Source organism: Wolffia australiana, chromosome 11 (assembly GCF_029677425.1).
Source record: "Wolffia australiana isolate 7733 chromosome 11, ASM2967742v1".
NCBI classification, from domain to species: Eukaryota; Viridiplantae; Streptophyta; class Magnoliopsida; order Alismatales; family Araceae; genus Wolffia; species Wolffia australiana.
Genome location: NC_135845.1, coordinates 14,683,961 through 14,708,528, shown reverse-complemented (window position 1 = coordinate 14,708,528; position 24,568 = coordinate 14,683,961). Strand labels below are relative to the sequence as shown.

Sequence of the window (24,568 nt, the reverse complement as noted above, 5' to 3'; positions counted from 1 at the left end):
CATATTGGGACTCTCATTTCAAAGAATCAGATTGTTATTATGTACTAATGATTCAAATTTTCAGGGTAACCCACAAGGATTAAACGTGGTGTTGACGACATGTTGGGACTCTCATATCAAAGAATCAGATTGTCATTCTATACTAATGATTCAAAATTTCAGAGTAACCCATAAGGATGAAAAGTGGTGTTGACGACATATTGAGACTCTCATTTCAAAGAATCAGGCTGTTACTATGTACTAATGATTCAAATTTTCAAGGTAACTACCAAGGATGAAAAGATGTGTTGATGACATATTGGGACTCTTATTTCAAAGAATCAGATTGAAATTATGTACTAACGATTCAACTTTCAGGGTAACACACAAGGATGAAAAGTAGTGTTGATGACATATTGGGACTCTCATTTCAAAGAATCATATTCTTATTATGTACTAATAATTCAAATTTCCAGGGTAACCCACAAGGATGAAAAGTGGTGTTGACGACATATTGAGACTCTCATTCCAAAGAATCAGGTTGTTACTATGTACTAATGATTCAAATTTTCAAGGTAACTTTCAAGGATGAAAAGATGTGTTGATGACAGATGACAGAAAAGATGTGTTCAAAGAATCAGATTGAAATTATGTACTAATGATTCAAATTTCAGGGTAACACACAAGGATGAAAACTATTTACTAGTGATTATCTACTGTCTCTCATGTTAAAGACTCAGATTTCAACTATTTACTAGTGATTGATTCTATCTTTGTAGGTGATCCCAAAAATGAAGGCGGAAGTTGACCACTGCATTCAAAATCTCGTCTTTTGGGCCCTACAATCGTCCCACGAAGCCCCGGAAGGATTTCCCTCCCACCCATCTTCAACCAATTTTGGTGGGTTCATCTTCTTCTTCCCCATGTTGCGAGCATGGGGAGGAGACGAAGAAGAACAGTCCAGTTTTTCAGCACAGTGGGCTGAAATCAGCGAGAAGTAATGGCGGATTCGACCAATTTCTGAAGTGGGTCTGCGCCAATGGCAGCATTTACCGCGCCCAACTACCTCTCTCGGCTCATTCATTGCTCGTGCCTTCGTAGCGGCGTTCGCTGCTCCCCTCTTTCCTTGCCAAGGTTTCCGGGGTTTCTTCGCTTCTTTCGTTTGTCTTCTTCCCGGGAAATATCAGGTGAGGTTTTTCTTCGCCCCCCAGTATCTACATTTCACGGGAATCTGCTGAAAGTTTATTTAAAATGATCTAGGCTGGAGAATAATTCTTGGGTTCGTGAGTATACCCACCGATGATTCATAATTTAATATTTCTTCTTCTTCGATTGCCGCTACGTAGATTGCTGGAGAATTTGCTGGAATTTTATTGTAAAATGGACTAGAAGGGAGAATAATTCATGGGTTCGTAATCTCTCCGTCTGATGATTCACAATTTAACCTGTCTCCTCGAATCGTGTCGTTCTTTCTCGATTTTCTCGCGTTGAGCCATGATTATGGATCTATCTCTCTTCATGTGTTCTTCCTTGCAGCACCTGAAACTATGCAGTCGACTGGCTCGTCGATGGAGGTTTTGAAAGCGGTCCTTAAGCGATGTGCGGTTCAGCCGGATAGTATTGTGATCAGAGACCAGCAAAAGAGCTACAGCTATGCTCAGCTCATCTCTTCTTCTCGATCTATTGCCGATCTCCTCTGCAACCGTGATCTGACTCAGGTGAATTAGAGTTTTTTAAAAAATATAAATCATATTTGAATAGTCATCGTTATTATTCGCCATATCATGCATGATGAACATCCTATGTTCAACCAAAACATGCTTTCATGAAATTAAATTTGGTGCATCTTTTTTTTTTCCTTTCTCTGTTACAATACTCTTAAGGTCATAAAAAATTTATTGTCCATTATGTCGTGCATGCCAAATGTCTTAGATCCAAAAAGAAACTTGCTTTCATGATATAAATGTGTTGCATATTTTATAGCTGTTTTTCCTGACTCTACTGCAATAAATCTATAATCACTATCATGCATGTATAGATCCGGGATGCGGACGGGACGGTTTTATCGTCCCCGGACGAAAAATCGTCCCGTCCAGGGGCAAAGACGAATTCTGGGACGAAAATTCGTCCTGGGGACCACTGGACGGGACGGTTTTCGTCCGTGTGGACGAAAAAATCGTCCATCCGAAGGTCTCCGGACGACGGACGGTTGAGATGTTGCCACGTGGCCTGCAAGGACAATTTATAATATATTATAATATATTAAGTATATATAATGTATTTTTCGTCCGGGACGAAAATTCGTCCCAGGAGGACTGGACGGGACGAAAAATCGTCCCGGGATTATTGGACGGGACATTTTTTTTGTCCGCGGACGAAAAACCGTCCCCTCCTTTGTCCCTACGCTAACATGGGACGTAGGACAGGACGAATTTCGTCCCGAACCGTCTACGTCCTCTCCCGTCCCCGTCCCTGCACTATACATGCATGGCAAACAACATAGCTCCAACAAAAACATGCTTTTATGAAATTAAGTTTGGTAGATAGTTTAATGTCTTTTTCTTAATTGTGGTATTTCCTGTCATGGTTCGATGAGGTTCACAGCCTTCACATGGGAGCACAATTGCAATGTCGTCTCAGCAAGAACAACAGAAAAGCAGAGACCTTCAAGGGGCACGGATAGGCATCATAGCCAAGCCATCAGCTGAATTTGTTGCCGGGATTTTCGCCACATGGCTCAGTGGAGGAGTAGCGGTGCCTCTTGCCATCAGCTACCCCGAGTCCGAGCTCCTCCATGTGATGAATGACTCAGTGCGTCTCACCCTTCCCCTTTTCTTTCATGTAGAAATTACTCATTGAAGTTAAATGACATGAGCCTAGTTAAAATTTTGCACTAGAATTTTGAGTGGTATCAAATTTCTCTACCATTATCTATTGCCATTATTCTTAACTTGAGCTAGAGATTTGAATTTTTTTTTCATCTTAAAAATTTCTTTGGAGTATCTGGATAGTTAGTACTATTTGATGGGCATGACGCCATGGAAAGCCATCTGCGTAATGAGCATCTTGGCTTGTTGAGACAACGATGGCGATTTTGTCACTGTCATCATCATCGTAGTTGCAAATGAGTAAAGATTGACTAAAGGTTTCATCCGCATCTCTCATCATCTGGGTGAGGTTTACTGATACGATCCTCTACCCCCGAACGGTATCTTAGGAATTTTAGCCCACTAGGGGCATTTTAGTCATTGCATGTTTAGGGTAGATTGCTTCCTTTTCTTATAAATATGTGTAGCCCTCCCTTGAGGAGGGCAGCCATGAACTAAGGTTAGATTGGCCTCTTGGCTCACTATCTCAATCCTCTCTGTCTCGGTCCCATCCCCTTGACCGTCCAGCGATCCCTTATCCCCGTGATCGTCTCGCCGGATCTTCAGCCAGCTCCCCTCCAACCCGATCCCTACCCTTACCATTCAGTTCTCTTCTCGTCTCTGACGATCCCCGCGCCTGCGATCGTCAACCCCTCAACGCGTCATCAGGCGACTCGTCCCTGGTCGATCCCTGCCCCAGCTGTTCGACCCTTTCTATCATTCCAGTTTCGACTCTCTTGACCCGATAATGTCTACCTCGCCTTGCCCTCTGCCCTCCTTCCGATACTAACCTAGACCGAGGTTCGTATCACTTACATTGGGCAAGTGACAAGAGGGGATGATGAGACAAAATCATCATTGTCAATGTCCTCTTGATAAGGACAAATGGAAGGGAAGATGTTGCCTTGTTGCTATGATTTCATAATTTTCATTGGTGATAGCAAACACTACTAGCTAGTGGGCTCTAATATTTGAGGATAGATGACACCGCATCATCCATCCTGATTCACTACATCTATCATCCGTCCCAACCTCCAGACATGAAATGGGACAAGATGATATGTGCTTGTGATATAACGGTGCATCATCCCAAAAGTTGGTGAAATAAATTCAAAATGCTTCATTAATATAAAAAGAAAAGATTTATTATATTTAATCTAGATTACAAATTAATCTCCTATATTATATAGTATATCAATGAGTGTAATATACAGGACAGAACACGGATTACACAATGTCATTTGTCTTATCCTAGTTACAACCTCATCTGTCCACAAACTCTAGTGGGGACTTTAATAATTGGGTATTGTTCTTGAAGTTTGTCCAACGCTTTGAATGTGTTGAACAACAAGTAGTTATTATACTGTCTTCAAGTTGTTGCTTCTAAACTTTATATACTTTTGAAGGATGTGTCTGTTGTTTTATCCACCGAGGATCATCAACAAATGCTGAAGGATGTTGCTGTTAAATGTGGTGCTCGATTTTCTATCATTCCCGATGTTATGAGCTCTATGGCTCATGATTCGATTTCTCTGGGAGGAGAGATAGATGATTCAAGAACAACTGAAACTGGTAAGTTGGCATGATTGCTGTTTTATCTTCCATTTTGACCCATTCGTCAGTCAAGTTTTGATGTGTAGGAGTTGAAAATGCGCTAATTGTCTATACGAGTGGCACAACTGGTAAACCCAAGGGGGTTGTCCATACTCACGCAGGCATTACTGCACAGGTGATTTTCCAATTTGATTTAAATATGAAAAATAGATTAATACATTCTTTGTATCCTTCTTGCTGGTCCTCCATGCTCTCTGACACAAACCTCATTGTGTCTCGGGCTGTTTTAGTAATTTCTTCTTATATTTTCCTTTAAATACACGTAGCCCTCCCTTTAGGTGGGCAATGAAGAATCAATTGTAAGTTCCTCTCTCAGAGAATCCCATTTCCCCAAGTACCTCTACTCTCTCTTACCTCGGTAGGAATCTCACCACTATTATCACCTTCCCATCTAGTCTTTCCCTTTCTCTCTTAATCCGTACTAAATCAATGATCTTTCTCTCTTTCCATTGATTCAAGATACGTTTCTGTAGGATTCAGTCCAAATCCTACTACTTGATTTCTTGGAATTCTGATTTTGAATATCCTGTAGGTCGAAATTCTGTCAGAGGCCTGGGGATATTCATCTGCCGATCAATTTCTGCACTGCCTTCCGCTGCATCATATCCAAAGAATATTTAAGTTTTGTGTTGATCTATGTTGAATATTCTTTATATGGGCTATAGTCCTTAACAGCTATGTTACATGTTCATGGTCTCTTCAATGCTCTGCTGGCTCCGCTTTATGCTGGCTCCGTGGTAATGACTACTCAGAGTTTAATCCATTGAGATAGCTTTCTGATTTTTTTGTGTTAGTAACTTTCCTTTTCATTACAGGTTGAGTTTATGAACAAATTTAGTGTTCGTGGAATCTGGAATAGATGGCGAGAATCTTATCCAAAAGATGGTGTAAAGGCGGATAATGCAATCACTGTTTTTACGGGGGTAGCCTTCATTGATTGTTCTGCTGGATTTGGACTTTGTCAGTTTTAAATTTCAGTTTATTAGGAAATGCCTATTTATTATTTTCATTACCTCTTTATAGTCTACTCTCATATCTTAAAACTCTTTCAGTTACGACCTGTAGAAAAGTTAAGATGTGTTGAGTTTGATAATCAGTGTATCTCATGGGGTTTGTTGAGTTATTGACTTGTTCTGATGTCAGGATCGTCAATTTTCCTTTAAATCGTTATTATTTAGTTAAATAAGTGTACCCATAAATATTGTTTTCGTTGTTTATTAACACTATGCAATGCTACTGCATCATTGAACTATATGATTAGTTGTGCTGAGTTTGATGATCAGTTATGTCATGGCTGATGTAATAGAGGTATTGGCTTGTTCTTACATTGGGATCCCTAAAAAGTATATGGACAGTATTGTTTTCACTTTTTATTAAAAAAATATTCAATGATAAATTGCCATTAAAATATATGATCAGTTAGCAAAAACTGATTAGGGGGCTTCTTATTATAGGTCCCGACAATGTATACAAGGCTTGTACAGGGCTATGAAGCAATGGAACCAGAACTTCAGTTGGCTTCAGCATATGCAGCGAAACAGCTTCGTCTCATGGTAAAAAAAATTCACATAATTGTCAAAATTACCCTTAAAAAATACGTTAATTAATGGAGAACATGATATGAAATTGATCTTTAGGAGCTTCTTTTTGAAAATGGCCAAATCATCATATTTGTGTATTTATGTTTTTGCTTTTCCTTGCTTCTCATCCATCTTTTACGGTATTTAATTAGCGAAATTTTGTCAACGTCATTGGTTTAGTAGATTTTTGCATTTAGTATTTTTAGTTAGTTTGTTGGAGGGCATTAACCAATTCTTTATCTCTTCAGATGTCTGGCTCCTCAGCACTTCCTTTACCACTCATGAAGGAATGGGAGAGAATAACAGGACACCGTCTCTTGGAACGCTATGGGATGACTGAGGTCAATGTCATAAAAGCATTTTTTAATGATTTTGTGCAGAGTTGCGCTAAAATCTATGAATTTTTCTTCCCAGTTTGTCATGGCATTGTCCAACCCTTTGGATGGGCCACGAAAGGGAGGAACTGTGGGAAAGGCCCTACCTCGTGTTCAGGTATGCCCTTCATTATAAGGATTCCTGGCACTAGATCCTCCTTATGAGGTTGGATCCATACCCGACACCTTACTGCGTTAAAATAATTTGAAGTACATAACTGAAAATACAAAATCTTATAAGGTCATTTTTCAAAACATTAAAAGTATGACTTTTGATCATCAACATCCTTTATTTAAAATTCGGCCTCAATCGATTCGTCAAATACTTTGTTTTCAGAGAGAAAAAACTGTAGAACATACAAGAATCACAAAAAGTTAAAGGTAGTTATAATTAAAAGAACATAGATGAATCAGTCGTGATGGATTTTCCCTAAAGAATGCCTCACATCTTTTATCTGCATTGGAAAAGTGAGAGAAACCTGCAAAACTTAACGTTTCCTGTCAATAACTGAACAGGTCAAGGTTATTTCTGAGGATGGTAGTGAGGTAAATTCATCTGAAGTGGGGGAACTTTGCATTAAAAGCCCTTCATTATTCAAAGAATACTGGAAACAACCAGAGGTAACTTCTATTCCTCATGATTTACTTTGATATTTCTCTTTTGAACTCTTTACAGGCATGAATGTAGTCAGAAAGCATGCGGAAGTGTTGAGAGAGAACACAAGGTTAATAGGGTAATAGAGATACCAAGAGAAACTGGTAGAGTCCTGGCAATGACTCGGCATATAAGGCCCATTTAGCATTTGGGAGGGAAACCATTCACAGACATTTCTTGAACCGATTGGGCTATAAATAACTCTGATGTATCTGGACTAAGGGTGAATGATCATTTGATCTTCCCTTGTCACAATGAAGCTGTATTCAGAAGTTCTTGAGGCTTGGGTCGTTCTTGCTTCTCTTCTTGGTCTTCTTCTCTTTTCTCCTTTCCCTATTCTATATTCCTCTTTCCTTTATTGATTCTAGATAGATCTCCATGAGACATATATCAGAAGCCGAGAAAGTAATTCCATAAGAGAAAATGGAAGAGATACACGAACGGGGAGGTGTCTATACCTATGATATGATCCAATACCCAAAAAGGGTATCTTCGTTGCTATAACCCACAAGGGGATTTTGGTCATTTTGTCGTGAGGTTAGTTTTCCTCCTCCACTTTAAATTGTTCTAGCGCTTTGCTCAGGATTGCAGTTAAGAAGTCAGTTGGAATAGTGTTAGGTATGTCCACCCTCTGGAATCCCTTCTACAGGTAATTGCAATTAGGTCAATCAATGATCCCCTTCCTCCCTATGATCAATGCGCTGGATCTTCAGTTGGCTCCCTTTTGTGTCGATTTCTTCCCCATTCCAGATTGATTCACCTTTCTATATCTCACTTTCCTCTATCTTTGCCAATGTTTGATCACGAGTCAATGCCATAAGCTCTGGGGTTGTATCACCATGTGTATAAGGCATATTGCCAAAAACCCTTGGAGAGGGAGAGTGGCCAAAGTGGCCCCAGTTAAGAGAACAAAGTTGGGAAATTCTCAGTCAATAGAGGAGAGATAAGCCTGTTTCAGATATACTTTTGATTGACCCAAATCATTATCGTCCCATAACTTTTTTTACCATAAAATGGTACAGATTACGAAGGAATCCTTTATTGGAGAGGGATTTTTCAAGACTGGCGACACCGTAAGGATTGACGAGGATGGGTATTATGTCATCTTGGGACGTAAGGAAAAATTGGCACCTACTCTCTCTTTTTCAAGTTCTAGCAATACGTTATAAATCCTCAATTCTCTCTTTGATGTGTTACTGTCAAAGTTTCCAGCTTTATCTTCGGTATGGCCGGGCAAGAAATCATGATTTCACTTCTGTATCCAGGCAGCAGCGCTGACATTATGAAAGTTGGAGGTTACAAACTATCAGCTTTGGAAATTGAATCTATACTCTTAGAGGTCAGATTGACTGGGCCTTTAAATAGTAAAAATTTGGGTTGGTTTTCAACGCTTAAAAAAATTGGGTTTTTTGCCAGCATCCAGCTGTGTCGGAATGCTCTGTATTGGGATTGCCAGATGAGGATTACGGAGAAGCAGTCAGTGCTGTGATAGTTCCAGTAGCCAGTGCTAGAGATGTAACCGGATCAAAGCCGGTGCTGACCTTGGAAGAGCTGAGGAGTTGGTCAAAGGATAAACTTGCCCCATACAAGGTTTCCAAATCTTCTCTTTCTCTGTGTTCCTCTCTTCGTCTCTCAACCTTGTTCTAACTTCTCTATATCTCCCTCTACGTTCTCTATAAATTTTGCTCTCTCTCTCTCTCTCCATATTTCTTCCTTCTGTCTCTCTACCTTGCCCTACCTTGTCTATCTCTATCTATACCTCTCTATTTTCTTTGTTTCTCTATCTTTCCCTATATTTTCAATCTCAATCTATATCTCTCTATGTCCTCTGCTAATATAATTCTCTCTACGTTTCCTATTTATTTGCCTATTTTATCTCCTCTCTCTTTATCTCTCTTCCTCACCTTCCCTCCAACTTTCACTCTCTCCATGTCACTGGCGTCCCTCCAATTCCCATCTTTTGTATCTCTCTACCTCTGTCTACTTCCTCTTTCTATATCTCTCCATTTCTCTGGTTCTCTATTCGCCATCTGCAACTCTCTCAATCTCTACCTCTCTACCTCTCTGCCTCTCCTAACTTTGTGTGTCTATTTCTCTACTTCTTTAACCCTCTTATCTTCTCTCCCTTTCTCTCTCTCCTCTGTTCTCCACCTCTCTCTCCCATTACTTTCTCTCTTTCTGTGAAGGCATGAGGCGTATTAATTTTAATTGATGCTGCGATTTCAGATTCCCACAAGACTTTTTCTGTGGGATTCTCTTCCAAGAAATGCCATGGGAAAGGTAATTCTAATACAGAGAAGCCCTTTTTTCTTTTACATATCCTTCGACTGTGTTAGTGAACCAGCTAAATTCTGGCGACTACAGGTCAACAAGAAGGAGCTTAGGAAGCTACTGCAGTGAGCATTTTTTACATCACCAATGAAGTAATCGATTTATCCATGGAATCCACCTGTAGTGTTCACCAGCTCAAGTTTAGGTTTTGATAGTTTGTTTTTGTCTTCAATCAATGACAAGGGACTAGCCCTTAGAGTTATTGTTTTCATAACTTTTTCTTTAAATTCCATACTAAATAGAAATAATGCATTAAGTGACTGTAAAAAAACTGATGGCAACAATAGTTGAAGTTTACCTGTCAAATTTTATCATGCCAGGATTCGGATGTATCTGGATTAAAGTGTAATAAGGAAAAACTTTGAGAGAACTCAATACAAATCTTTGAGCTTGCAGGAAAGGTTGTTTGCAACGTGGCTCAAAAGGAAAGGCTCACACCCAGAGAGTGGGAGATCAATAGAGAGAGAGAGAGGAAGGGAGGGAAATTTAGAGAGAGGTTGCATTTTCATCTAGTGATTGCATTTTCTCCATTGACATGCCAAATTACTTAACATTTGAGTGATACCAATATTTTATGCATCGTTAATATAGTCCAAATAGTTTAACTGTATAGGTCGAACGTTAATAACATTTCCATTATAAATACATAGAATTAAGGATAACTAAATTCTTCATCTAACGGAGAAAAATTCATTGAAAAAAGCATTAAAGATTTAAAGCTATTTGGAATTTTTTAGGATTTTTCATGAAATATAACGTATTTAAATCCAGATATATCTGGACTAATGTCTAATGTCTCACAGGAATGTATTTAAGTCTCTCTCTCTTCACCAGAGATCTTCCTGAGAAATCCTATATCAATCTAGTGTGTCGTCCTGTTTCTTTGGTCAAAATTAGAGTGATTTTCATTTTTTTCACTAGGTGACATTTGTCTTGGTGTAAAAATATCCTCAATTTATCAAAAGAGGAGGCAGAGTTATTGCCAACACAACGAAAAATAAGGTAATTAACGTGTTTTGAACTTTGCTTGGGGGCCCTAACGTTTGGGGATTCCAGGTTGGAAAGATTTTATATTTGCTTCTTCTGTTAGATGTGGTTAATTTTGTAATTAATTTATAAAATCACAGTGATTCTGATCACATATCCTTTTGTGTGGTGTTCATCCACATACTTCTCACTCATTTGTTTTATCAATCTGTGTGATTTTGGTGGCTTTATATATTATTGAGTTATCTTTCCGTTGATATATAAATATGTAATTTATGGAGATTGGCTTTCGAGCACTTAGCTTTATACTCTAACCTTTAGTTTTCATGATATTTGCTCTTCTAATTATTTTCATCTGTGCTGTCGAATTATGACATCGTTTATAGGGTCAATTCCTTGACTTTGACTGGACTTCATAAATTATTATATGATATCAAGCCATTTTCTAAGTATTGACTCTGTAAATTCATAAAATTCCATATAATTTTCTTGATATGTAAAAATAATATGAGAATTAATCTTCCAATGAATAGCGCATGGAAGTATAACTTCAGCAATATTATATTTCCATTTTCTCTCTCATTTTACCAAAATTAAACAGGTAGGTAAAATTAAACTCTTCCAACTAACCATTTTCATATATTTCCTTCTTCCTAAAAATGTGAAACGGCAAAATTCTCCTTCAGAAGTAAAAACATTTATATTCTGTGACTTTCTCACCGATTTATCCTTGGATTAACTCCGTCTTGACTTAAATCATTTCATCGAGTTGATACATAACTTCTGCTAAATTAGCATAACTTATTATATTAAATTTAAACCATTTTTTCTTCACCCAATTTAATCTAGTTGACCAATCCCATTTAGAAAGTAAATATTAGCTCAAAGTGCTAGAGCGCATATATTTGAGTGAGTTCATGACCCCATTTTCTATCAACAAAAATCAAGTGTTTATCTATCAAATTGGTTCCAAGATTTTTATGTGCAATCTATAATGATCTTTCCCGGAGCATAAACATTGATCCTATGCTTTGTGACAAACAAAGAGGAAAATAAAAGACTCTTTATTAAAACAGTCTCAGTACTTTGGAAAGGAAAGGAGAGTCAGTCAAGGTGGTACCTGGGAGATGGGAGAAATCAGAGGGCCTTGAGGATTTCTTCGGCGCCGGAGACGGTGAACTGGCCTCCTTCCTCTACATTGGCCACTTTGACCTTGAGATCATCTACGAGGAGCGCGAACCTTCTCGACCTCGTCCCGAGCCCCTTCTCGGACAGGTCAAGCTCCAAGCCGAGCTCGCGGGTGTACGTGCCCGAGCCGTCGGCGAGGAACTTGACGTCCTTGTTCTCGGGGTAGGTCTTTGCCCAGGCCTTCATCACAAAGGGGTCGTTCACTGTAACCATGGAAAATTGATCATCAGAAGATGGAAGTGTGAAGGAAAGATATATCACCAACGACTGAGAGAGAGCTAGAGAGAAACAGAAAGATGGGGAGAGAGAAATAAAGCGAGAAGAGAGATAAAGAGTGGTTGAGAAAGGAGAGGTAGATAGATAGAGATAAGAGTATCGAGAGGAGAGAGAGAGATAGTTTGATTAAAAGAGAGAGAGAGAGAGAGATAGGGATAGAAAGATGGGCGAGAGACTGAGAAATTTAGATAGGGAGAAAGAACTAGAGAGAGATATAAAGAGGGATAATTATGCAGCGGATGGAGAAGAGAACCTAAAGGGAAGATATATCACCAATGACTGAGAGAGAAATAGAGAGATGGGTAGAGATAAATAAAGAGAGAAGAGAGATAAAGAGTGGTTGAGAAAGCAGAGGTAGATAGATAGAGATAGAGTGTAGAGAGGAGAGAGAGAGATAGTTTGATTACGAGAAAGAGAGACGGATAAATAGAGTGATATAGAGAGAGATATAGGGATAGATAGATGGGAGAGAGACTGAAAAGTTTAGAGAGGGAGAAAGAAATAGAGAGAGACGTATAGGGATAGATAGAGGAAGAGAGACTGAGAAATTTAGAGAGGGTGAAAGAAATAGAGAGAGAGGTAGGGATAAAAAGAAGGAGAGAGACTGAGAAATTAAGAGAGGCAGAAAGAAATAGAGAGAGATATATAGGGATAGATAGAAGTAGAGAAACAGAGAAATTTAGAGAGGGAGAAATAAATAGAGAGAGATATAGATATAAGTATATATATAGAGCGAGAGAGAGAGAGATTGATAGAAAGATAAATAGAACTATAATGTGTGTGTGCGCGCTATAAAAAGAGTGAAAGAGAGATGTGTAGGAAGATAGATAGAAAGAGAGGGTGTGAGATAAAGAGATAGGAAGAGATCGAGACAGAGATGGAGAGGAAAGTTGGAAGAGACAGAGAGAAAGAAATGAATATATATAGAGAAAGAGAGAAAAAAAAGATCATGTTTCTAATCAGAAAATACTTATTCTTTCTACGGCTCCGTCCATATTTAAAAAAATCAGCTACTTAGGATAGAAATCTTCTTAGGTTACAGTAATCAGCTGGTGAAAAACATTGTTTCTACGGCTAAGAAAATTAAATGGTAATTTAAAGAGTAACGGAAATTTAAAGGTATATTTATTAGCGCGTACCGAAAAACGAGCTCATGGAAGGAAAGTTAGGCGAGATAGACCTTACGCAACTCACCATTTAAGCAGGGGGATCAAACCCTTAGCCTACGGAAAGTGCAAAAAAAAAAAAATTTTGAAACAAACAAGTTAAACTAAATAGCTATACCGCTGATGCACAGAATTTGATCCACTCCCTTGGACTTGAGCTCGTCCGCGCTCTCGATGAATCCAGGGACATGCTTCATGCTGCGCACAAGGATCGGAAAATAAACATCACCAAAAATCAAAAAAACAAGCACGAAATTTGCAATCAAACCCTAAATAAGGCCAAAAACATAGCTAGAGTACCTGCACGTTGGAGTGAACGCGCCGGGAACACCAAAGAGAACAATCTTCTTCCCAGCGGCAAGAGAATGAACAGAAAGCTGCTTGAGCTCGTCGTTCTCACCGAACCACCCCAAATTTCCCTCCGGAATCGTGTCACCGACGTCGATCGGAGCCATCTTCTTCTCCCCCTTCTCTCCAAAGCTTCTCCTCTTCTTTCAGTTCTACGTAACAACCTCTGTCTGGAACCTTCCACAGCCATTTTATAGAGAAACCCTTCACGTGGCAACCACGTGTCCACTTAACGCGTCCTGTCATCCGTCCATCCTTCGTGCGTCTCATCCCGTTTCGTTATCCGTTCAGTCATCGATTCATCCTTCATATCTTTCGTTACCCGCACCGTCATCCGTCCATATTTTATCCCTTCCCGTTCCGTTGTTTGTTCGGTGCTGCCATCCGTCCATATTTCATAGAGTCCCGTTGCGTTATCCGTTCAACCTTCGTACCTTCTGTCCCCCGTTCCGTCATCCGTCCATATTTTCGTCCCGTCACGTTTCGTCATCCGTTACTCTTTCGTACCTTCTGTCCCGTTCCGTCATCTGCTCCGTTCACTCCCGGGCTTCAGAAAGTCATCATCTGAGTTCTTGTACATAAAACAGGCCCATTGGGCTTTAGAAATTGGGCTGGGCCCGGTTTGTTGCTTTATTGGGCCGAAATCGTCGGCCCAATAAGCCTTAGACGTGGCCTGCACACCACTCTTCCAGAGTCGGCGTCGCCACTCCCACGTTCTTTATGTCCAGGATGTTAGCTGACACAAGCATGACGTCATAATGACATCAGTGGATTGTTCACGGGATGAGCGGCTCAGATGTGAGAAGTAGAGAGATCGGACGGCCGAGATGGAAGGAAATTCATACCGTGGTGCACCTCCGGCGTTGCCGCCGCCGTGGCATCGGAGATCACTGTAATTTGGGGATAATCCAGCGCAACAGCGTCGAAGACGGTCTGCCTGATGCAATTCGGGGTTTGAACACCTTCAAACAATTAAACAATTAATCAACTTATATTTAAATTTGAACAAATGAAGAACTTGAAAAAGTCATTATATAGAAATAATGAATTTCCTAACTTAAATTATTCCACCAAACTGCCTAAAGCCTCAATGCTTAACGAACTTTTTGCTCTCTTACATTCCAGAAATCTAGGAAGAAAATGTATTTTCAGATATTATTTGATGATTAAGAGAGCGAAGAATCCGCAAAAAATCATCATTTAAAACCAAATTTCCACACGAATACCCCAGAAATACTATTACAAAACGAAATTCTTACGGGAGAGAAATTAGGGGGATAAAATAAATGCCCGAATAATAAAAATAATTCACTTTTTGTTTGAATTTATTCACTTTATATTGATAGAAATCTGGGAAGGAAATTCACTTCCAGAGTCAAGGAACGATGCAGAGTGAGAGAAATCTTAACCCAAAGTCATGTTACGAAACAATCTTTCTACATGATAAAAATATGGTAAACAAACAAATTCCCAAAAAAGAAAATTAGAAATTTCTCAACAAGTTTCTGTATTCAGAATATTTCCAACTCATGTCAGACAGATGACTGGTGACTGATTGGATTCCATCCCAATATGTTTGCCATCCGTCCACAAGCCTAAGTGATGGCAAACCGTAGTTGAAATTAAACTCTTTATTGTTTTCATTAAAAAAAAAATTAAACTCTTTACTGAGTGCAATTATTTTGTTCTGATTTTACCAAGGATGAGTTCTCACCTACAACCACCAGCCTCCTGATGTTGGATGCAGTCAGTAGAGAATGAAGGTGAGTTCCAAAGAACGCGCTGAAGCGAGTCTTGATCAGTTTGTAGTCCCCTTCTTTCACCTCAAGGCCTGCGGCGAGTTCTGCACCCGCCGAGCCTTTCACTGTCGGTCCCGTGCCATCGCCATACATATGCCTACGAAAGAGTTCCACATCTCTCCCCTGTGGATCGTGCTCTCGCACAACCTGCATCAAACCATTTTCCAGTGCATTCAGGAGTACAATTTTTATGAATAATCAACCATTATGTTCTTCATATTTCAATACTCATTATGAGGTTTCCGTCACAAGATTCTCCCTATGGAGGGACTGGATCGGCACAATTCAGGCACTAATTTGAACCATACCTACCATTGTTCATCTTTAATTTACTTTCTTTTTCTATCATTATACTGTTCCATTATTATATTGTTCTATTGTGTTATTCTTCTATTATTATATGGTTTTATTGTTCTACAGTTCTATAGTTCTACTGGACTATACCTTGCCCTCAAGATCCCCTCCCTCAATTGTGACCTACGTTAAGATCTCTATAAATTTATTTATTTTTTGAAGAAAGATCTCTATAAATATTTCTTTCAAAAAAAAAAGGTCTCTATCAATATTCCAGGTTTCTTATAATTTCTTTGGCTGTCAAAAGCAGAACTAATCTGAGGACTGATTATGGGGACTCATGCAAAGGCGGAGAATCTGCTATGAACAGTTTTTCAATCTACTTGTGAAAATAATCGGATCGATAAAGTAATTTAACTCAACTTGGTACAGCTTCTAGGTTCTGAGAATGCAATAGATTGAAGACCGTGAGAGAACAGGATATTCATGAAGACAAGAAGAAAGAACAATTCTTGATACACAAACAAAGAGATTACAAGGGGTTTTATAGGGAGCCCTAATGGGCTAATAATAGAAAGGGCCCTTAATGGGCTAATAATAGAAAGGAGCTAATAATAGAAAGAAGAAAAGAAAAAGGAAAGGAGACAATAATGTCAACACTCCCCCTCAAGCTGGAGCGTGGATGTTTTCCACACCCAGCTTGGAACAGAGCTCCTCAAACCGAGGGGCATGAAGCCCTTTGGTGAAGATGTCTGCAAGCTGTTCAGCTGACGGAACATATGGCGTGCAGAAATTTCCCGACTCAAGCTTCTCTTTAATGAAATGTCGATCGATCTCAATGTGTTTTGTACGATCATGCTGGACGGGATCATGAGCAATGCTGATAGCCGATTTGTTGTCACAGAACAGCTGAACAGGGGAAGAAACCGGACACCTTAGTTCACGAAGCAGTTGGGTAATCCAAAGTGCTTCACAAAGACCATGCGCAAGGGCACGGAACTCCGCTTCAGCACTTGATCGAGAGACCACTTTCTGTTTCTTACTCCTCCAAGTAATAAGATTGCCTCCCAAGAAGGTGCAGTACCCAGAGGTTGACCGACGATCAACCACAGATCTTGCATAATCGGCATCAGTGTAGACTTCTAGACGCAGATCACTGTGACGACGAAACATTAATCCACGGCCAATGGTGCCCTTCAAGAAACGGAGGAGGCGATGGGCAGCATGAAGATGACTCATTCGAGGGTTCTGCATAAACTGACTTAGAACACCCACTGTATATGCAATGTCGGGACGGGTGTGGGTGAGATAGAGCAGTTTGCCCACAAGTCTTCGATATTGTCCGGGCTCAGCCGGATCTTCATTCTCATCCGCACCAAGTCGATGACTCACATCAATCGGTGTCAAAATAGGCTTGGAGTCTTCCTTTCCCAGCTCGCAAAGAAGATCCACTGTATATTTCCGCTGACAGATGAAAATCCCACTCGAAGAATAAGCCACCTCAATACCAAGAAAATATCGTAATGGGCCAAGATGAAGTATGGCAAAGTCCGATGACAGATACATAGCCAGCTGAGTAATGGACTCCGTATCATCACCCGTGATGATAATGTCATCCACGTACACGAGAAGAATAGCCACTCCCCCAGACGTGGAATGACTGTAGAAAAGCGTGTGATCTCCATTACACTGACGGTATCCCCGGTTCTTCATGGCCATGGTGAAACGGCCAAACCAAGCACGAGGAGATTGCTTCAAACCGTACAGCGCTTTCTTCAGGCGACAAACAACTGAACTCGGAGTAGACGGCACTAAGGAGGCATATCCAGGAGGTAAGGCCATATAGATCTCCTTAGTCAAATCACCATGAAGAAAAGCATTCTTGACATCATATTGCTGCAATATCCAGCCCCGATCGGCGGCAAGAGCCAAGAGAATCCGGACAGTGTTCATCTTGGCCACAGGGGCAAACGTTTCCTGATAATCAATGCCATACTGTTGGGTGAACCCTTGCGCCACAACATGTGCCTTGTGTCTTTCAATAGAGCCGTCGGAATTGTGCTTTACAGCATAAACCCAACGACTGCCAACCAAGTGCTTGCCCGGCGGTAGTGGAACCAGATCCCATGTGTCATTTAGGGCAAGTGCTTGAAGCTCCTCCTCCATTGCCCGACGCCAATGAGGAAGAGAGAGGGCTACGTCCGCCGTCTTTGGAAGGGAGATAGTGTCAAGGGAGGTGAGAAGAGCGTGGTAGGATGGGGAAAGACGATGAGATGAGATGGATGCGGCTAATGGATACAATGGAGAAGGATGAGGGCAAGACACAAGTGCTAATGAAGGATTTTCAAGAGGAGTGGATGAGGAGGATGAGGGAACTTCAGGGGTAGGAAGAACACGAGGCTTGCGACGAGCAAGAGTGATACCATAGCGTTTTTCTGGCGGGCAACGGCGTATAGGTAAAGGGGCACAACATAGTGGGATAGAGGGATCCGATGGGGACTCTGCAGGAGGGTTCGATGAAGCAGAGGATGGATCTTTAGTAAGGACAGGTGGATTTGGGATTGGTGCAGGCAGAGGATCAGAGGACAAGGTGTTCATGGGAATATCAGATGGAGGCTCTTCGAGAGGAACAGGCAAGGAAGGACTTGGGACAGGTGACGAGGGAGATGAGTTAGGAAGAATAAGAAATTCAAGGGGATCTGATTGAGGTGGTAAAGAAGGAGAAGGTGGAGAAGAAGAGGGGTAATACGGAGTGAATTCGTCAAAGGTAGCATCCTTGGTGACAATAAATCGACGAGAGGGTGGATGATAACATCGATAACCCTTTTGAGTAGAAGCATAGCCGACGAAGACACATTGGATGGCCCGAGGATCAAGCTTGTCACGACCAAGATGGTGGTTAGGAGCAAAGCAAACGCACCCAAAGACACGAGGGTAAGATTGGTTCGGAGAGAAATGTTGGGGAAGGAATGCTGGAGACAATCAATGGGAGTAGAGTAGTTAAGTACGCGAGACGGAAGACGGTTGAGAAGATGAATGGCAGTTAGGACAGCTTCAGCCCAAAAATACTTTGGCACATGCATGTGAAATAAGAGGCTCCGAGCCATTTCAAAAATGTGACGAAATTTTCGTTCTGCAACTCCATTTTGCTGGGGGGTGTAAGGACATGTGGTTTCATGGATGATGCCTTTTTCTTGGAAGAAAGTACTTAACGTGGAATTGACATAGTCTTGGGCATTGTCGGAGCGGAAGCGACGAATAGAAGTGCAGAACTGAGTTTGAATGAGAGAGTAGAACTGAGGAATAACAAGGGAGATCTCTGATTTATTTTTCAAGAGATAGGCCCACGTGAAACGAGTAGCGTCATCAATGAATATACATAACCACCGAGCACCGGACGTGCTATGAACAGGGGAGGGTCCCCACACGTCGGTGTGAACGAGAGCAAAAGGAGTCGTCAAATGGGAAGAAGAAATAGGATACTTAGTACGATGATGTTTAGCAATTCGACAAGCATCACAAACAAAGCGGTCCACAGAGTGGCCTTGGAAAAGCTTTGGAAATAAACGATAAAGAGTAGCAAAGGATGGATGGCCGAGGCGTCGATGGAGAAGCCACAAACACTCATGAGACGCCGAAAGGGGAACTGCAGCGGCAGCAACAGCGAGGGGAGACAAGGGAGATCGAACAAGATAGAGACCCTCATGCTCCTCAGCAATGGAAATCGTCCTCCCCGACACCTTATCACGATAAAAACAGGTATTAGGAGTGAATGTAAGATCTTGGTTCAGATCACGAACAAGGCGGGATAAAGAAAGAAGATGATGAGCAAGCCGTGGAACATGAAGGACTTTAGTGAGGTTCATCGAAGGAGAGAGAGACACACGACCAATCCCAGCCACAGTGAGAAGATCACCGCGCTGTTTTAACTTTGGAGGAGCCGGAAACGGGTTCATAGGTCACAAAAGCTCTAGTATTGGGTGTCATGTGGGCAATGGCACCAGAGTCAAGAAGCCAAGTGGATGATGATGACGACGGAGATGGTGAAGGAGGAGGAGAAGGAATGGTGGACATACCCGCGTTAGCTAGAGAGCACGAGCCCACGACTGGAGGGTCAAGCAATCGCCGAAGACGTTCCATTTCTTCAGGTGTAAAGCCGGGAAGAGAAGCACTCGCCGAAGACGCTCCACTTGGAAGAAGACCATAGGACAGAGGCACTTGACCAGGCATCGGTACTTGGTTGACAGAAGGTGCAACCGTAGCGAGATTGCTCTGTTGTGTTTGCTTCCGTTGAAGCTTAAAGCACGTCTCCTTGGAGTGACCCCGCTTTTTGCAGTAATTGCAGAAAAGGGAAGGATCACCTTTGAAGGATTCCTCAGTCCGAGTAGATGGACCACGAGACAAAGCTCCTGCTCCAGTCGATGTGGTCGTCACCGAGGAGCGCGTGGAGGAAGACGAATGTGCTACAAGTGCAGAAGCCGGGGTCTGGGACTGCTGAAAGCGAGATTCTTCACCTCGCTGCGGCGCATCCTTGAAGGAAAGCTCTTTCTCCCGGTGTATAAGCTGAGCCCGCATCGCTTCATATTCGGGTTAAGTCCTATAAGGAACTGAAAAACCCGAAGTTGAAGAGTGTACTTGCGATTCACCGAGTGAGGGTCCGGAGGCATGTAGTGATCAATCTCATTCCACAGAGAAATGAGTTCTGTGCTGTACTCCATGATCGTCCTGTCTCCTTGACACAGATTGGCGGCCCGATGCACTAGCTCATACAGTGTGGCAATATTATTTTTCTTGGAGTGGCTGTCAAGGGCCGCTTCCCACACGGCCCGGGCAGACTCAAGAGACAGAAATTCACCCTTGATACTCGGTGAAATACTATCCAAAAGCCATCGATGGACCACCCCTTCAACGTCTAGCCAGTCATAGTACTTGGAGTCTGTCTTGGAAGGCCCTTCTTCAAGTAAATGACGCATCAGTCGTCCCTTGAGAGTAATCTGGACATATTGCTGCCACTGGAGAAGGTTAAAGCCGGTGAACATCCCATCTGGAGGCATTCGAGGCAGAGAAAACGGTCCAGGTGAAGCCAACCAATTCCCCGACTCAAGAGGTGTCTCCGAAGCATTTGACGTTTGACCCACACTAGGTGGCGTCGATGCTGGCGTCACACCGGAAACCGATACAGGCTCCGTCATCTTGATCACAGAATGAAGTGTCGCACGAGGAGCACACGGCTGCAGGAATGCCCGCGGCTATTGGCTGCGGCGCGCTGAAGAGTCGAGGAGGAGCGCGCGCGACCGAGAGAGAGCGCGGTCGAGAGGGAAGCGTACGCTGCCGAGAGAGAAGCACAACCGAGGAGGGAGCGCGGTGCGGGAAGCCGGAAATGTGGCCGGAAAGAAGCTGCGCCGCCAGGAGCAGGTAGCCAACCGGAAGGAGAAGGAGCTCAAGATCGTGGCGAATGTAGAAACGCCAGAGATCGGAGCTACGGTCGAGCCCCGGAACCCGGATTAGGGTTAGGGTTAGGGCTCTGATACCATGAAGACAAGAAGAAAGAACAATTCTTGATACACAAACAAAGAGATTACAAGGGGTTTTATAGGGAGCCCTAATGGGCTAATAATAGAAAGGGCCCTTAATTGGCTAATAATAGAAAGGAGCTAATAATAGAAAGAAGAAAAGAAAAAGGAAAGGAGACAATAATGTCAACAATTCATGATATATTTTTTCCAAGTCAAGTAGAACAAAAGCTCACCCAAACAATATGGATCCCTCGCTCCCTTGCAACACCGACTGCTCTTATCACTGCAGGGATTATCGCCTCTCCCCCTTTAACTTGCACTGGACTTCCAAAGCGAATGAAGTCTTTCTGCCATAAACTCGATCAAAGAAATCATAATCACAAATCTCCCCTAAAATATCAAAATCTAGTGAAATCAAAATTATAAAGAGCAAGAAACATAGAACGGTTCCAGGCTGGTGGGGTTCAGCACCTGTCAACTGCCTTTCAACCATCAACGTCAACCCACACTGACATTGATAACCATGTTGATGAAGATACCAGTGGCAATGAAGTCGACATTGATGGGTTACCACTGATTTTTAACGTTGATGTAACAAAATTCTCAAAAAACTCGGTTAAACTAAAGCAACATGAATCATCAATTTCATCAAAATTTTCAAAATTGAGAGGAACCAATATAATCAAGAACAACAAACAGAGTAGTTCCAAGCAAATAAGGTTCAGCACCTCTCAATCGTATTTCTACTATCAATGTTGAGCTTCACAGATATTGATCAAAATGTTAATTCAAGCCAACGTTGATGGGGAACCACATTCGGTTGAAATTGATGAAACACGATTCTCAAAAAAGCTTGGTTAAATTCAAACGACAGGGATTGTCAACCTGTAAACGACCCATCATCACCAAATTAGTGTCGCCATCGACCAGCATCATTGACCTTGACAAAGACAATGGACAGTTGAAATTGATGGCATCATCATGGAATCATCAACCATCATTCAATATCAATGTCAACATTAGCTGTCAATATATAAGGGGGCATGCCAAAATCCTGCTGAGGAGTGGCAGTAGAAGAGAGAACAACACTGACAGCCATGCGCTCATATGGATTCTCACCTGCATGTCGATGACAAGCATGGCCGTCTCCTTCCATCTTGACGGAACGGCCGCAATGGCGAGAACATTTCGATCGCGCCCCCCTGCTAAGCATGGCAAGCCTATTAGACCAACTCTGAATTTGCTACATGTAAAACATTGAACATATAAACTGATTATCTCCTTCATTTATTTGGGCCTGACGCCTGTATAATATGTTTGCTCGACAAACCTTTGTCAGGCACATCGGGAACTGATCGTTGACTGGTACGTGTGCCCTTAAGCTCGCCTTTAATCTCATCGTGAAGCTTACGATGTCGACTCTGAATATGTCTCCAAAAGACAGTGGTGCTGCTGTCTCGATTCCTTGTGAGAATAACTTCTTTGATGGGATTAGACCCGCGGCAGATCTTGCAAGCATACTTATTTGTCTCAATTTTCGTGAAGTGTTGCAAGATTTTTGACCTTGGCGTACGCACACTGCCCCCGGCCGTAGTTGGAGTTGGAGGAGCTGGGAGCTTTGGAAGGTTGTCTGATGATTCTGACGAATTCTGACCAGTACAAGAGGGCAAATTGTCCCCGTCGGACTCCATGTGTGTCTGTTAAAAATTAAAACAAAAAAAATTATGAAACAGAAAGAAATAGAAATGCTAGCAAGGGAGCAAAGTAGTTCTACTCTATAGTCATTAACTCGTCTGGCACATATAGTGGATTAGAGTCGGGTAATCGGACCTGCATTTTCCCTTGATTCCAGCTTCTCTGTTGTTCCAAATTCGATCCAATTGGACATGGGGCTTCCATCCATCTACTTGTTCAAGGTTTTACATTATTTGCCTAAATCCTCTAATTGATGAGTGGGAATCGACTCAACTCATAAAAAACTAAATATTTATAATAGTATGAAATTCATTAAAAAGGTGATGAAATAAATCATGTACAGAGTTCTCTGTAAACGTAAAGAAGCTCATCTTAGACCTTGATACAAGCAAAATCATGGAAAAAAAACACAATTACGAAGAGCTATTAATATGTAATGTGATCATGTGGCGTCCATCTTTTCAGGAAAATGAGATGATGACTTCTTGTAAACTTGGTGAGCCCATTGTCAACGTCAAATATGGAAGTTGGCGTCACGTTGATGGGTTGACGAGTAAATTTAGCTAAGTTTTTAAGAATCTTGTCCCGTTAAACAAGTGTCTGCGGTACCCACCATCGTCAACCACGTTAAAATTGTGCCATTCCCATGAACAACTTACACTTCGACAATTTTCGGATGGAATCAACTTGTTTAGCTCATGATGAAATATCAACTCCAGGCGAGCATCTGACAAGGAACCGAATTCTTAAGAACACCCAATTCTCTAGTAAACAAGACATGTTTTATGTAAGAAAAAACAATCATCGACAAAGGTCATATTATAATAATACAGATATTATCGTGACCAAAAGCTAAGTTTAGTTAAAGATCAAACTCAAAGGTTCATGATTGTCTAAACAGAAATATAGTTTTTTTTTAGATACCACACTGCCAAGAATGATAAGCGATGAATGACCGTATCACGAAGAGGGTAGATTGTGCCGTTTTTTCCTCGACCTCAAACATCAAAAGGCTTCGAGAAAGACCCTTATCATATCCCCGTCGAAATGAAACTTGAGAAGACTTCAAAATTCTTCCTTTCATGAATCTCTCTCACACGAACCAGCTGAACACGAGTCCAAGTGGACTTCATCCTTTTGAAGACCGACCCATTTCATGCTGTAGCCAGATAAACCTCTAAATTGGAGTTAAAGTGTGTTCTCGGCAAGAATTTTGTTCGATCGATCAGAAGTTTACGTTGCACTCAGACAGCGATGTGATGCCGACATTAACGATATACAAATTGGTAGAAAATTAAACAATAGATAGATTTAGACAGAGAGCTACCTGATGGAATCAGCGGTCGGCAGTGACGGAGGCGAAGAAAAACTCGATCGACCGATCGATCGAGAGAGAGTGAATGAGAAGAGATGAAAGAAATGCGGTGATCGAAGGGCATATCTCCTTTCTTTCCCTAAATTTAAATTGGGGTTAGGGATCGGATCGAACTTTCGGACGATCGGACGGCCCAGATCGTGATCGATCAGATCAGATCCGACTAGTAATTGCATGGATCTGTCCAATTGGGAGATGCCACGTGCCACTTCCGATTGCGTGATCCGACCGATCGATCTCGTTTGATCGAAAATTTCGAACGATCGTTCTTATCGATCCGAACTATCGGATCGGAAACTATGGTCGATACCGGGGACCCGAATCCGGATCCGTACCTAGTATCAACCTTAGTCGGATATATTTTTATTATTTAAAACATGTAAAGTTAAAATTGTAAAGTTCTATAGATATTCTAGTTTAAAGAACATTCATCTTCTGCTGATTTTTTAAAATCATGATATTAATTAATATTTAAAAGATAATCAGATATTGGGTGCACGTGATTTTTCTAATAATAACATAAT

General features: G+C 41.5%; 3 protein-coding genes across 12 annotated transcripts; 1 reads left to right on the top strand and 2 right to left on the bottom strand.

Moving 5' to 3' along the window:
• Nucleotides 1-837: 837 nt before the first annotated feature.
• On the top strand, nucleotides 838-9,719 carry AAE13 (AMP-dependent synthetase and ligase family protein). 2 transcript variants are annotated; one of them, XM_078583111.1, is made up of 18 exons: nucleotides 1,061-1,166; nucleotides 1,326-1,387; nucleotides 1,516-1,697; nucleotides 2,584-2,790; nucleotides 4,253-4,418; nucleotides 4,487-4,575; nucleotides 4,993-5,064; nucleotides 5,147-5,197; nucleotides 5,276-5,383; nucleotides 5,915-6,013; nucleotides 6,289-6,381; nucleotides 6,455-6,532; nucleotides 6,931-7,035; nucleotides 8,092-8,182; nucleotides 8,335-8,408; nucleotides 8,486-8,659; nucleotides 9,296-9,349; nucleotides 9,434-9,719. In XM_078583111.1, exons 2-18 carry the CDS (start codon nucleotides 1,384-1,386, stop codon nucleotides 9,467-9,469), a joined length of 1,683 nt encoding a protein of 560 aa, XP_078439237.1. In that variant the 5' UTR covers nucleotides 1,061-1,166; nucleotides 1,326-1,383; the 3' UTR covers nucleotides 9,470-9,719. The 2 variants fall into 2 exon arrangements, with proteins under 2 accessions (XP_078439236.1, XP_078439237.1); XM_078583110.1 differs by lacking the exon at nucleotides 1,326-1,387 and having other exon boundaries at nucleotides 838-1,166.
• Nucleotides 9,720-11,434: 1,715 nt separating this feature from the next.
• Nucleotides 11,435-13,539, bottom strand: LOC144709306 (peroxiredoxin-2C-like). The gene is made up of 3 exons (XM_078582824.1): nucleotides 13,318-13,539; nucleotides 13,136-13,215; nucleotides 11,435-11,778 (listed from the first exon to the last, which is right to left on the bottom strand). The coding sequence occupies exons 1-3, from the start codon at nucleotides 13,470-13,472 to the stop codon at nucleotides 11,525-11,527; spliced, it is 489 nt and encodes a 162-aa protein (XP_078438950.1). The 5' UTR covers nucleotides 13,473-13,539; the 3' UTR covers nucleotides 11,435-11,524.
• Nucleotides 13,540-13,913: 374 nt separating this feature from the next.
• LOC144709305 (Isochorismatase family protein) lies at nucleotides 13,914-24,123 on the bottom strand. Of its 9 annotated transcripts, none has more exons than XM_078582814.1 (8): nucleotides 23,997-24,123; nucleotides 23,329-23,396; nucleotides 22,305-22,671; nucleotides 22,094-22,179; nucleotides 21,208-21,321; nucleotides 15,080-15,311; nucleotides 14,211-14,327; nucleotides 13,914-14,101 (listed from the first exon to the last, which is right to left on the bottom strand). In XM_078582814.1, the coding sequence occupies exons 1-8, from the start codon at nucleotides 24,106-24,108 to the stop codon at nucleotides 14,028-14,030; spliced, it is 1,170 nt and encodes a 389-aa protein (XP_078438940.1). In that variant the 5' UTR covers nucleotides 24,109-24,123; the 3' UTR covers nucleotides 13,914-14,027. The 9 variants fall into 9 exon arrangements, with proteins under 9 accessions (XP_078438940.1, XP_078438941.1, XP_078438944.1 ...); XM_078582815.1 differs by having other exon boundaries at nucleotides 22,094-22,176; XM_078582818.1 differs by lacking the exon at nucleotides 23,329-23,396 and adding an exon at nucleotides 22,805-22,877 and having other exon boundaries at nucleotides 23,997-24,078.
• Nucleotides 24,124-24,568: the final 445 nt, after the last annotated feature.